Source organism: Zeus faber (assembly GCF_960531495.2).
Source record: "Zeus faber genome assembly, chromosome: 17".
NCBI classification, from domain to species: Eukaryota; Metazoa; Chordata; class Actinopteri; order Zeiformes; family Zeidae; genus Zeus; species Zeus faber.
This window is the reverse complement of record NC_137204.1, coordinates 31,142,384-31,156,643: the sequence shown is the minus strand read 5'-3', so window position 1 is coordinate 31,156,643 and position 14,260 is coordinate 31,142,384. Positions and strand designations below refer to the sequence as shown.

At 45.8% G+C, this 14,260-nt stretch overlaps 1 protein-coding gene across 1 annotated transcript; it reads left to right on the top strand.

The window, feature by feature from the left end:
- The first annotated feature begins 362 nt into the window (after window positions 1–362).
- On the top strand, window positions 363–13,123 carry slc31a1 (solute carrier family 31 member 1). Its single transcript, XM_080018499.1, has 5 exons — window positions 363–511; window positions 10,756–10,888; window positions 10,962–11,034; window positions 11,344–11,512; window positions 11,612–13,123. Exons 2-5 carry the CDS (start codon window positions 10,760–10,762, stop codon window positions 11,811–11,813), a joined length of 573 nt encoding a protein of 190 aa, XP_079874625.1. The 5' UTR covers window positions 363–511; window positions 10,756–10,759; the 3' UTR covers window positions 11,814–13,123.
- Window positions 13,124–14,260: the final 1,137 nt, after the last annotated feature.

The window sequence follows — 14,260 nt, the reverse complement described above, 5'->3', positions numbered from 1 at the left end:
CAATTATAATTTAAATTGCCATTTACTTACTTCAAATTGTGATTTTAACTGTTCAAATTTAATTTCTGTTTCTATTTTACTTAACTTACTTTGTATTATTATTTATGAACATATAATTGTATTAAAATTATTTTTTTATTACAATATAGAAGTATTTATTATTTAACTTGAATTGCCTTTTGCATTAAAACTTAGATTTGATTTTATCCTATTGATAGAAGTATTATTTATTATTTTTCCTTTAATTTCACTTTGCATCAAAACTTGGATTTTATTTTATTGTTTATGACGTCCACGTGGCACCGGAAGCCCAGTCAGCTCCCGTGTCCTGATTGGCTGCGTCCTTACGTCATGACGTCGTAACGTTAAAGTAACCCGCAGCGCTTCCTTGTTGGGTCGCGGGAACTTTTTACTTGTTTTTTAAACGAGAAAAAAAATAAAAATAAGAAAAAGCAGAAAAGGAAAGAAACGACGCGGAAGTAGGAGTTTTTCTTTCCAGTTTCGTTTCCAGGTACGTGTGTGTGTGTGTGTGAAGTAGTGCAAGCCTTAGCCTAGCCTAGCTTGACCTCTGATACTCTGAGCTCTGGGCTAGCGTTAGCTTAGCTCCTTAGCTAGGTTCCAGGGAGAGATGGAACCACTCCCCTGCGGATCCGGTCAACTGGAGCAGGGCTACTGGTTGTATCAATGAAACATGGAGCAGGCTCAGTGTAGGAGCATCTGTCATTAGCATCAAGCTGAGAGGCAGCTTTTAGGAAAGGGCTTCACGTTTATACCAAGTCCTAAACCACCGAAGAGATTTGCTTGTTTTCAGGTGAAGATTTAAATGGTTCTATTATTATTATTATTATTATTTCCAACATGAAACTAACTTCCCTCATTCCATTTACAGACCCACTGCGAACCAAAAGGCCGTGCTATTAGCCTGACCCTAAGCCTTGATCACAAAGGATGAATTACACTGAGAAGTATAGAAATATTACGCTCAAATAGAAATATTATAATTAAGGCAGCTGACAAAGGGTCACAGATTGTTATGGAAAGAGTCAAATAGCTTTTGGAAGCCAACCACCACGTATTATATCTCTAAGACAGATGGTCACTCAACTGTATGAGGAAGAGTATAGAACTCGAAAACAAATGATTTTTGTCTTTGCTCCACATTCTCCCTGACTGAGAATGGTTTTTTTCTTTAAATTGCCGAAAAATGTACAAATCCTGAAACACTGACAGTACCTTTGGCGGTCCCTTGTGATCGCCCTATTGTTAGTTATTGTAGTTCTGAATTTGTAGACTTTGTCCCGAAAGCATCACATCCATGTGCAGGACAGCTATGCATTTATTGACGTTTGAGTCTAAGACAGTTCTGAAGCACACCTTCCTCCCTGCCGTGGCAACAAGCAGAGAGGAAATGGATCGATGGATGAAATGGATCAGTGTGTGTGTGTGTGTGTGTGAATATACACACACACTGTATATACAGTGCACCTGGAAAGTATTCCAGGTGCACTGTACTGACCTCTGACCTCGTTGAGGTCCACACAACTGCCGCTCACTGGATATTTTCTCTTTTTGGGACCGACCACAGTAAACCCTCAAGATCGTTGTGTGTGTGAAAATCCCAGTAGGTCAGCAGTTTCTGAAATACTCAGACCAGCCCGCCTGGCACCAACAACCATGCCATGTTCAAAGTCACTTAAATCCCCTTTCTTCCCCGTTCTGATGCTGGGTTTGAACCTCACCATGTCTACATGTCTCCATGCCATGAGCTGCTGCCATGTGATTGGCTCATCCTCACCATGTCTACATGTCTCCATGCCATGAGCTGCTGCCATGTGATTGGCTCATCCTCACCATGTCTACATGCCTCCATGCCATGAGCTGCTGCCATGTGATTGGCTCATCCTCACCATGTCTACATGCCTCCATGTGATGAGCTGCTGCCATGTAATTGGCTCATTAGCTATTTGTGTTAACAAGCAATTGAACAGGTGTACCTAAAAGTGGACAGTGAGTGTATATGTTTGTTCCACAATAAAAACGAAATAAAACAGGTACTATAGTTGGTTACCTTTGTGTAGGTATAAACAGTATTTTTTACACAATATATAATAGTAAAATAAAAGCGCAGGCAGACCAGGGCAGGCCTCCTTTTCAACCAGGGCACCGCCCGAGAAGGAGCTTACGATATCTCCTATATGGAGGGGGAAACAGTTGCTGGCGGCAGGAGATAGAAACGTAAACAAACACAACGTAAAATAAAGTAAAAACAAAAAAGTGCTCTTCACCGAGAGAGACTTGGTTCCCTTTATTCTACAATAGAACCAGATCGTTGGTGAACGACGTGGTGACGAGAAGTTGGTAATAAGATGGACACGCCCATCCCAGAGGTTATGTTCCAGTTGGACACCTTCACTCATCGCACTCTTTACTAAAACATTTGTATCGTGTTTCTATGGTACAGACTAGAGGGTCAACAGATGTCCAAACGCAGGGTTGTGCGTCAGGCATGGCATCATTTTAAAGAGACGTTTATAACTTGACTTTCCATTTATTGTTGAAGGAACTTTTGTCCATGGAGTGAGACAACATTCAAGACGTCCAATGTTGAAATAACATGTTGTTCAATCACCCATTGTTGAATGAGAGCAGCAGGGTACCTTCTTCTTTAAACATGGTCGTCACTCATTCCAATTCCACTTTCATGTTCATTCCTCACGTTGAGAACAAAGTACATGAGGTGAGAATGAAGCCAGTTCCAGTGGTTGTTGTGGACAAGTCTGCGTGTCTCCAGCCACCGTTCCATTTTCAGCTCACCATGCCCTTGATTTTGTATTTGTTCAGCACTGATGGCTCTGTCATTGTTAGGATATCCAGCCTTGATTTGGAAAGAAAAACACGTGTTTCTCAAGAACTAAGCACATGAAATCATTCTAAATGATGTTCTATCTTTCTAGTGGAATGAATATCAACTATTACTTCATACATTTGGCAGATAAAGAGACGCTTTCCCTCCTCAACACCCTGCAGGTGTCTCTTCTTCTCTAATCTTCTACGCACCATGTTGAACGTTATGATGGTGTCTTTGATGTCACAATCCAGATCACATCCATGAGGTGAACTTCTCTCACAGAGAAGTTACTTATTCTCTGTTCTGTCCTCTCAGCTGGACAGGACAGAGCACCTTGTTCTTTCAATTACAACAAGCTCGCTCTCTCTCTCTTTCTCTCTCTCGCGCTCTCTGTCTTTCTCTCTCTCTGTGTTAAAGTCCATTCTCTTTATCTTTTGCTGCTTCTTCTGTATTTTATCCATCAATCATAAAAACAAACTGATAACTTGTTGTTTTGTCCCACCCCGCCCTGTGCCACGTTTTCCTTTGCGCCGGCCACATCAGCTAGCTAGCCTCTATCTATCCACCCCCCACCCTCCTCTCCCTCCTCCAACCCCCCCCTCTCTCTCCCCCACCCTCCTCTCCCTCCTCCACCCCCCCTCTCTCTCCCCCACCCTCCTCTCCCTCCTCCACCCCCCCTCTCTCCCCCACCCTCCTCCTCTCTCTTTCTCTTATTCTGTCGTTTTCCATCGAAGGTAAAGAATCTCTTTTCTTCCTATGGATGTTTCTTTAGTTGAATATGTTTTAATAAGAATCATTTGTTTTAAATGTGTAATTGATATCAGCTGTTTAACATTTTGATAATCTATATTCAATGTTATATACTTTATTGTCCCCTCAGGGAAATCTTGGGCTCAGTGTTGCTGCATTTAACAAGTGTCATTGTACATTTTACATACAGAGTAAGTAGACATGTCATACTGTTCTACAGTGTACAGTAAGTTGGTGTATGCACATTATATGTACACAGTCCAACTCATACTAGTTGTTTTTTTTTGTTTTTTTTTAACACCCTGTGCTGTCAGCATGCTGGACACACAACACAGTATTTGTTCCATTGCATCTAGGACAGAGTTAGTCTGCAAGTGGAGTTGAACTTGTCAACCTGCAATGCAACTCTTTATTCATTCTTTAATCATCAACAACAACTGCTGTAATAACTCTGTCCTGTGGACGCCCTGTGGCCGAGCAGAGCACAGCTTTATATTATACACAACCACCACCAATCCCCCTCTTTGGAGAACCATCTTACCATGTTTGGGTCTTTAAACAACTAATCAACATTACTACTCCAAGAGGGAGAATCACCACGGGTGAGACGAAAAAACATAGAACCAAACATGTAGATGGATGTTTTTCCATCTACATGTTTGGTTCTATGTTCTATGAAACAGAGAAAAAAACATGTACATGGAAAAACAAACAAACAACCAACATTGTAAAAATATAAACATAGGAACAAACATGTATCGACAGAGTTAATTAAGTCCAAGAAAACTGGAACAGCAAATGACTGTGTGCGTGGTCGGTCAGTATTATATTGTAGCCTCCAAGCAGCGGAAAAGGCTTTGAATCCAACCCCGAGTCCTGCAGCGGAACAGACACCCCAGGGCTGCAGGAAAGTCCCAAGCACTCCGCCCTGCAGCCACAGAAGACCCCCCCCCGGCCCATGGTACAACTGCCACGCCCGGCCCCGAGGAGCATAAACCAGTCCCAGAGAGCGTGAGGAGACCTTGCACCCCTGAGGTGCACACATACAACCCTCCGCCACGTGCAGGCATAACAGGTGCCACAAGTGCAGAACCTTGACCACCTGCGGCAAACACAGACCATGGGCATGGAGCCAGGTCCCGTGCCAACAGACCGACACATCACCAAAACTGCCCGCCCCGGAGGCCAGCCCCGCAAGCCAGCCCTGTGCAAAGGCAAGGCCTGCCATACCGCAACCAGCCAGATGCCCTGAGCACCTACCCACGTAGTTGAGTGCCCTGCCCACCACCACCTGCAGACAGCCAGATATGTGGCCCCCCACCTTCGCCGGCACCCGCTGCAGAGAAGCCACAGGCGGGAGCTAGGATGCCACTTGTACCCCAACCTACATTCATGACGGCGGGCAGCCTCCACAGGGCCCTGGAATGCTCCCCGCGGTTCTCTCCACAGCAGGCCAGAAATCACCCGGCACCATGGGCATGCTGCCAGGACCCAAACCCAACTGGTAGAGGGCCCACCTGACCGCCCCCCCGGAAACCCCAGCACTCAATGTGTGCTGTTGATAGATGCACGTACTGGTATTCATATGTACATACATTCAAGCAAGTACTAGTATTAGGGTTAGCTTGTATCGTCTTCCAGAGGGTTAGGGTTAGAGTTAGGTAATGGATTGAGTAGGGGAACCATGTAGGAGCTGGTATAGCGTCAGTGCCTTCCAGAGGGTTAGGGTTAGCTTGTGTCATCTTCCAGAGGGTTAGGGTCAGGTTGTATTGTCTCCCAGAGGGTTAGGGTTAGAGTTTGATAACAAATTGAGTAAGGGAACCATGCAGAAGTTGGTATACTGACAGCGTTTTCCAGAGGGCGGAGACTGTGAGTCCATTGGCACCATGCTGGAGTCAAGTGCCATCTGGGCCTGGAGACCTGACAAAGGGTGACTGGACCTGCTGTTGCTCCACCAACGGCTATGGTTAGGCCCTAGCGTCCTGGTGCCAGAGCAGCACAGTGCTAAATCCTGAGTCTCAAACCTGTGGTACAGCCCTTGTCTCCTAGTTTCACCGTCTCCTAGCGTCCTGGTGCCAGAGCAGCACAGAGCTACATCCTGAGTTTTTAAACATGTGGTACAGCCCTATTCTCCAATCCTAGTCTCTAACGTCCTCGTCTCCTAGCGTCCTCGTTCCAGAGCAGCACAGAGCTACATCCTGAGCCTCAAACCTGTGGTACAGCCCTGTTCTCTTAGCATCCTAGTCTTCTAGCGCCCTAGTGTCCTGGTTCCAGAGCAGCACAGAGCTACCTCCCGAGTACAAGTCATTTGAACGTCATGATCTTCCTCTCTCTCCTCGAGGCCTCGGGCGACCTAATTTGATTTCCGTCCAGTCACGTCACTTTGTGACCTACACAGAGCGGAGGGAGTGGGGCCTAACTCGATTAGGGTGTAGCTCTTTTTTTATGCTTCCCGCTGTCCGATTGGCCCACTGACAGGAAGTGGAAACTCAGATTAGCTCAAAGTGCTCATTGCGTCCCCATGGCGACCGGGTAAAAGGCTTCTGTTGAATAATTTTGATAAATACATTTTAATGGTAAATGGACTGCATCTTATACAGCGTTTTTCCAGTCTTGGAACCACTCAAAGCTCTTTACAATATACGCCTCACATTCACCCATTCACACATACATTCATACGTCGATGGCAGCGACAACCGTGCAAGGTGCACACCAGCTCATCGAGAGCACTTCAGGGTTCAGTGTCTTGCTCAGGGACACTTCGACGTGCTGCCAGGAGGAACAGGGGATCGAACCAGGAACCCTCTGATTACTGGACGACCCGCTCTACCTCCTGCGCTCTACCTCCTCTTTCTATTTCTAATCTGTCTTTTTCATGCTAAAAATATGTGGAATAGAACAACCACAGAACACATATGTTGAGTTTAAAACGTCTTGTTCCATTTTGATCAATATCCATCAACATTTGGGGCAGAAATTACTGAAAAACTGTTGTCATTTCATTAGTTTGAAACGAACACATTCTGCGTTTACAGGAAACTCTGAAAATGAACACATTCTGCGTTTACAGGAAACTCTGAAACTTGAACAAATCCAAGATTCAAGAGGTTATTCGTCACATACATATACATACCTTTGTACATATAGATACTTTCATACATATATGCAGTGAAATGTCAATGCAACGCACCCGTGGATTATGCACAATATGTTCTAGATTGAGCACAATAGCTACCTAATTTCTACTTTACTAACTAACTGAAGCTAACTGATTCCTAAAACATAATGCAGTAAGTAAATAGAATAATATAGAATAAATTAAATAACTCAAAGTAATAGAGAGTGGGGGTACAAAATAGAGATAAAGGGAATAGACTTATGTATATATGGGATAGGCTATTATGTATGTACAGGTATGTGATACATATGAATAAAGTGAGGTAGTGTGTGTGGAGATACACAGTACAATAAACAACAGTACGGCGCAGAAATATTACATTGCATTTTACATTGCATTTAGCAGACGCTTTTATCCTGTATCCAATACAGTAACACCGAACAGAACAGAAATACAGGACAGTATGCAGTAACCCAGAACAGTGATACAGTATGCAGTACAGAATACTACATACAGTACAGTACGACAGTGGGGCCTATGTGTGTGTCTCAGTGAGGATCCCTGGTGAGGTCAGCATTGACAGTTCTATGGCTTGTAGAAGAAATTCTCCTGCATTGTCGGTGAGGTTAATCTCCCCGCTACAAGAAAACAAAACTGAGAATATTAAAGGTATTTATTCTACAGAATAAAGAGAAAGATTCAGTGCTGCTCCAAAGCAGTGTTCTGATCATTCTGCACCTATTTCTGACGAAGAGGGCTTTATGCCAAAGAGAGGTTGTGGGCCATTGTTCAGAATGTGCCCCTCAATTGTCTACCCGGATGCTACCTTCAAACAGTGATTTCACAGGTACTTGCAAAGTTTGGTGGCAGACGCAGACTAATATCCAATGATCCAATGATCCAATATTACAATGATCTTTCAAGCTCCCCTGGGGTTATTCTTTATCATCATACAAGATTGAATCAGGATGAAATGGGATCTGGTTCTTCAATATTAGAATTGACATTGTAGAGAAATAACAATCTCTTTGCATAAACTTTGGGGGGGGGCCTCCTTAAAAACCCAGAGGCAATGTTTTAAACCCCCGTCAACAGGAAAAGGCTGTTGTCCTCATTCAACAGGTAAAACATCATTCTCTCTCACAGGCTTGAGGGTAGAAACTCTGTCTCAATCTCTGTTCTCGCTGTGTGGCTTGGAGGCTCTTGCTCCACCACAGCAGCTGGAACAGTCCGTTGTTGGGGTGATGAGGATCCTTCATGATGCTGCAGCTCTGCTACTACACCTCCTGGTGTTTAAGTCCTGCAGGGAGGGGAGGGTAGTTCCAGTGGTACGTTGCGCACCTCCCTCTGCAGGGCCCTCCTGTCCTGAGCAGTACAGTACAAAGCAGGCAGTGATGTTGCCTGTCAGGATGCTCTCCACCGCTCCACAATAGAAGAACTTGAGGATTGTCACCAAGACCCTGAATTTCTTCAGCTGCCTGAGGTGGTAAAGACGCCTTCCTCACCAGAGTGTCTGTGTGTGTGTATAGTCCATGTTAAGTCCTCTGTAATGTGGACTCCCAGGTACATGAAGCTGCTCGTCCTGTCACCAGAAGTCCCATTATCACCAACGGCGCATGCATCCTTGGTTGTAATAGTCTCCTAAAGTCTACAATCAGCTCCTTAGTTTTGCTGACGTTTAGGAGGAGGCTGTTGTCCTGGCACCAGAGTGACAGGTCAGCCACCTCCTGGCGGTAGGCCTTCTCATCGTTGTCGTTGATCAGGCCACCACCACGACGGTGTCGTCAGCAAACTTGATGATGGTGTTGGAGCTGGACCTGGCTACACAGTCATGTGTGTACAGGGAGTACAGTAGGGGGCTGAGGACGCAGCCCTGGGGGGATCCTGTGTTCAGGGTGAGGGAGCTGCACATGTGCCTCCTCACCCTAATCACCTGGGGCCAGGCTGTGAGGAGGTCCAGGATCCAGGCACACAGTGGAGTGTTCAGTCCTACTCCCGCAGCTTGATAGTGAGTCTGGTGGGGACTATGGTATTGAAAGCTGAACTATAATCGATGAACTGCATTCTCACATAGGCCCCCTTCCGGCCATCCAGGTGCGTGAGCGTGGTGTGCAGTACCTGGGAGGCCGCCTCATCCGTGGATCTGTTCTGCCGGTACGCAAACTGCAGCGGGTCCAAGGTGCGGGGGAGGGAGGCGCAGATATAATCCTTAATCAGCACCTCGCAACACTTCATGACCACGAGGTGAGGGCCACCGGACGGAAGTCATTCAGGCAGGCAGGAGAGGCGATCTTCGGAACAGGAACGACAGTGGACCTCTTGAAGCAGCACGGGACCACTGATTCAGCCAGGGAGATATTGAATATCGTAGTGAGCACCAGGGCAAGCTCGTTAGCACAAGTCTTCAGTACTCGTCAAAATATGCCATCTGGGACCGCAGCTTTCCTGGTGTTCACCCGCATCAGAGCTCTCCTGACGTCATGCTCAGACACTGAGAGTGCGCGCTAATTCCCAGTGGTGTAACTCAAATTAGCTGGCGATCTAGCGTTGTTGTTGCCAGACACAAACCACGCATAAAAGGAGTTCAGTTCGTTGGCTCAGGAGGCGTCCACACTCGTGACTGGGGAGGAGCTGCTCTTGTTAGTAATAGTCTGGAGCCCCTGCCACAAGCCTCTGGTGTCCAGTTGCTCCATCTGTAGCTCCACTGTCTCTCTGTACGTCCGTTTACTATCCTTCACCGCCCTCCGCATGTTGTACGACGCCGTTTTGTAATTGTCCATGTTTCTGGATACAAGACCGTCGTAAGCAGCAGTACAAGCATTTAGAGCACCACGGATGGATTTATCGACCCATGGTTTCTGGTTCGGAAATATCCGAACTCTACGTCAGTAAAAGCATCCTGAAGTGCAGCCTCTGATTGGTCCAGCCACCGCTTTACGTCCCTCGTCACCACCAGTTCATGTACGATACACGGCTTGTAAACAGGAACCAGCGAAATCGGGGAGTCGTCTGATATCCCGAAAGCAGGGAACGAGACCGTCTTGTGTCCGTTCTTGTAAAATGTGTAACAATGATCCAAAGTTCTATCTCCCCTGGTGCCACACGTGATGTGTTGGTGGAAATTAGGCAGAACTTTTTTAAGGTTGGCCCCAGTCACCACCACAGCCACGTCAGGATGTTTGTTTTGAAATCCACACAACACATCATACACGTCCGACAGAGCTGTATCGGTGTTCGCTTGCGGTGGGATATAAACGGCTGTAATGATGACCGTACTGAATTCCCGGTGGAGATAAAATGGACGGCATGAGATGGTCAGCTGTTCCAGGTTCCGAGCAGGAGCGGGAGAGAGTCTTGGTGTTGTCGGGGTTACACCAGTGGTTGTTGGAATTCAATCCTCGCTAGAAGTTCATCCATCTTGTTCTCCAGGGACTGGACGTTGTAAGAAGGATGCTTGGCAGAGGTGGACGCTAAGGTTTGCGTCCTCATTTTGCCCCGAATGCCGCCTGGTTTACCACGGTGCTTCCTCCGTGGGCCCGCTCGTGGAACAGCGGCTCCATTGTTGTTGTTTCTGTTGTTGTTAAGACCGTTGGCGCGTAAAATCTCCGGGGGCCACTCTGGATCTGCGGATAAAAAGTCCCAAAGTTGATCTTCCAGGGAAATTTTTATATCCACGAGTGCATCGCGGCCGTAGGAGATCACTGCAAATGATTTTTTTTTGGTGGACATAGTGATAAAAAAAACAGGGGGAAAAAATACCAAAATGTGCATAATCAACCAGGAGGCCTGCACCACATCTAACCACATCTCAAGTTAAATTGAACAACAGAACAGAAATCTGCAGACATCCTTGTTGATTGGTCCACGGTGTTTGGAACTTGTGCTGCGTTTCACAGAACCTGAAAAACTGTAACATGGAACTACAAGGACTAAACTGGACCCTGTGTTAACTGCCTGCAGCTATATTTACTTTTATTTTTATGTATTTTATTATCTTTCATATTTCCTTACTAACTAGTTATTAAACGTGTTTCCATAGCAACATGGACCACGCCCATATGGACCATGCACACATGGACCACAGCAATGCTGACCATGTCCACCACATGACCACAGTCCCGCCCACCAACGACCACGGCAACCACGGAGGAGGCAACGGGCATGGCAGCATGGTGAGGGGCTAGCACGCTTATGTACATGCTAATATGCTGATTAGCTGGTGCTAATATGCTAAGTGTCTCCCAGGCTATGACTTTCAACTTGGCCTACACCAATGTGGAGCTGCTGTTCACTGGACTGACCATCAACTCACCTGGAGGTAAGGCATGGAACTGAAGCAGAGGAGTGGCTCAGCCCGTCACTCAGGGCTCATATTAAAACACTATCACCGCTATATATCTATTCAACACCTTGACCAAACAAACTGTGTGTATCCATATGACGGGCGCCGCAGGAAACTGAGTAGAACTGAAGGAACTGCGCCCTGGTGGAGAAGAGGGGTGGGGCATTAGGAAGCTGTGGGGGCGGATATGAATATTAACAAATTGGGGTTCTGAAGGCGCCATGATTGGTCAGACCGCAGCAGCTCTGCTGCATCCTGTCTAATGCCTCGCCCCCTCTGATACAGAAATGGGCGGAGCCTGTGTGGCAGTCTTCCTGCTGGCCGTCCTGTACGAGGCGCTGAAGATCGGACGGGAAGTTCTGCTGCGACGCAACCAGGTGACGGTGCGCTACAACAGCATGCCACTGGGGGGCAGTGATGGCACAGTGCTCATGGAGACGCACAAGACTGTGGGGTACGCTACTGCTAATGCTAGGTGTATGTCAATGCTAATGGAAAAACTAGCCCCATGGTGTTAACTGTGATTGGTCTCCTGACTCCACCCCTCCAACAGGCAGCGCATGCTAAGCTCCGCCCACCTCCTGCAGACGCTGCTTCACGTGCTGCAGGTGACGCTAAGCTACATGCTAATGCTAGTCTTCATGACCTACAACGGCTTCCTCTGCATCGCGGTGGCCGCGGGCGCAGGCGTCGGCTACTTCCTCTTCAGCTGGCGCAAGGCGGTGGTGGTGGACATCACAGAGCATTGCCACTAGGGGGCATCGTGCTCATTTCTTGTTAGCACAAATCCATGAAGTGTTTGTGTACGTTCTGTGCTTGTTGTTGTGTCGCGGTGGAAGCTAGCAAGCAAATTTAGCATCTTGCTAGCTGGTGAAGTACCATAGCTAACTGATTAGTGTCTGATCACCAGCTAGCTAGTCTAGCGTCTTACGAACTTTTGAATCAGACGCAAGGCTAGCTATCATTGGACACTGATTTTCAGTAGCTACCCTGTTAGCTGTCGCTGATCGTGCATTTGTTTGTTTATTTGTTTGTTTTTGTCTGCAGGCTGTGAGCGACAATCTAGCATCTGTAGCCAAAGTTAGCCGTTTGTGCTAACATTAGCTATTGTTGCTGTTATCGGAAGCTTAGCGGTTTCCCCCCACAAATGGTTCAGCTAGCACATGTTATCTAGAGCAGTGCTAATGAAGCAAGAAATGCTGTATGTTGAAAATAACCTTAACTAGCTCCCTGACATAGCCACAAAGCCTGTTTAGCTTACGTGTTATTCCTTAAGCTTATTCCTTTTTGCTTTTATTGTTACGGATGAGTAATATTTAATGAAGTAGAAATGAAAAACACGAGAAGCATCGCAAATCTTTTCGACCAATCACAAGAGCCGATCACTCATAAATCACCCGGAATTATTTTCTGAATTTTCACTTTCTTTTCTTTGTGCGATGCGCAGACGTTAAATAAATTAACCATTAAAATATTGCTGTGGCATTTCAACTCCCTGCCAATTTTACAGCAGTTCATATTTTTTCCTCGAAAATCACCAATCACGACACCCAGACGCCTTAAACCGTGGCAGGAAAAACAATCCTGAAGAAATGTGGATCGACCGAAACGTCGCCGCCAACAAGGTTCTGTGCCTTAGATGGAGGAAAAAGTCAGACGACAGAAATGGGAAATTGGTTCGACGATCGGATTTTACCATTTTTTTGACTTTGTTCGACGTTTTTGCCAAATAAAGTTTTGTGTGAAAAGTTTCCTTTTAAATCCTTTTCTAGTTCATGTCAGGATCAAATCAGGAACAAACTGGAATTTCACATTTATTTTCCATTTATTTACGATTGGATACAAACAACCTGAATATGAAATGAAATTCCAACTTTTCATTTGCTTTAGTTTGGGAAAGTGTTTCCTGTCATTCTGTTTTTTAATCATTTTATTTAAATATGTATAAATGTTTCATAATCCTGAAAGAACGATGACCGTTAAATGTACACAAATAAAAGGTAGAATCTGCGACGTTTGAGAAATTGTAAAATGTGTCTTATTGGAAATAAAAGTTCAAGTGATATTTGTCAGTTTTGTGATTTTATCGTAAATATTTCATAAGTTGTTTTACGATCTCCATGCAGAAATGGGCGGAGCCTGTGTGGCAGTCTTCCTCCTAGAGAGAGAGACACACTGAACCAGACCACACCCAAAGTCAGTGAGTCAGAGGAAACTGAGTAAAAGGATAGAGTTCCATCTGACCAGTACATACACTCCTACTCCGTCAGGACTGAGATGTATGACTGTTCTGCTGCTGATGTACAAGACAGTAATGATTATTCAAACAAAACAGACTCCAGGACTTGTCATTCCTTTCAAGACGGCAGTCATCACCACCTCCTCTCCTTGTGATTCCTCTCCAAGTCTTTCCTATACAAACACCTCCTTTCCTCTCCACCTCCCAGTGGCAGCGTCCAGTCAGACCTTCTCTACACAACACCGGTTCAGGGCGTGGCTGCTCCTCTTCAACCCTCATCACCTTCCTGTTGTTGTCAGACAGACAGTTGTCTGTGTGCTGTGTTGGGCTCCGGTGTGAGTTGAACACCATCTGGTGGAGAACCAGACACAACAACAGTTTGTCATGTAACACAGGACTTTCCACAGGGATACGGAGATACCAACAAGCAGCTGGGGGGTCCGGGGCCAAAACAATCCTGCCCTAAAAAGCCTGGATTAGGTGCCTCCGACAGCTTCTCATGCCATTAGTGCATCATATACACTGTGTCAAGGATTGCATCTTTGAATGTGCTTGCCTCCACGGTGGTAAACATGTGTTCAGTTCTCGTAAAGGAGAATTGGGCTTCTTGTGGTTTCACCCCACAGCGTCTGTAAATAGTTATTCATATTTCAAACCACGCCTATTCCTTTCTCCTTGATGAACACCTTCACTGTCAGGTGTATCAAGACAGGCCACAATGATGCTTCTTGTATTGTTTTACTAGAATCAGATATGAGCTCTTATTAAAAAAACAAACACCTTGATTTGAAGGGGAAACATGTTTTTAAGCCCACGTACATTCCACAAGGATGACCTTGAGTGACACTTCAATAACTTGTTTGTTTCAGAGACCTTGAGAGTTTTTATGCAAATATGCAAAGGGTTTTTGACCGCTTGCGCGCGGCCCCTAGTTGCTATGATGATGGAACTGCTGTGGACAAT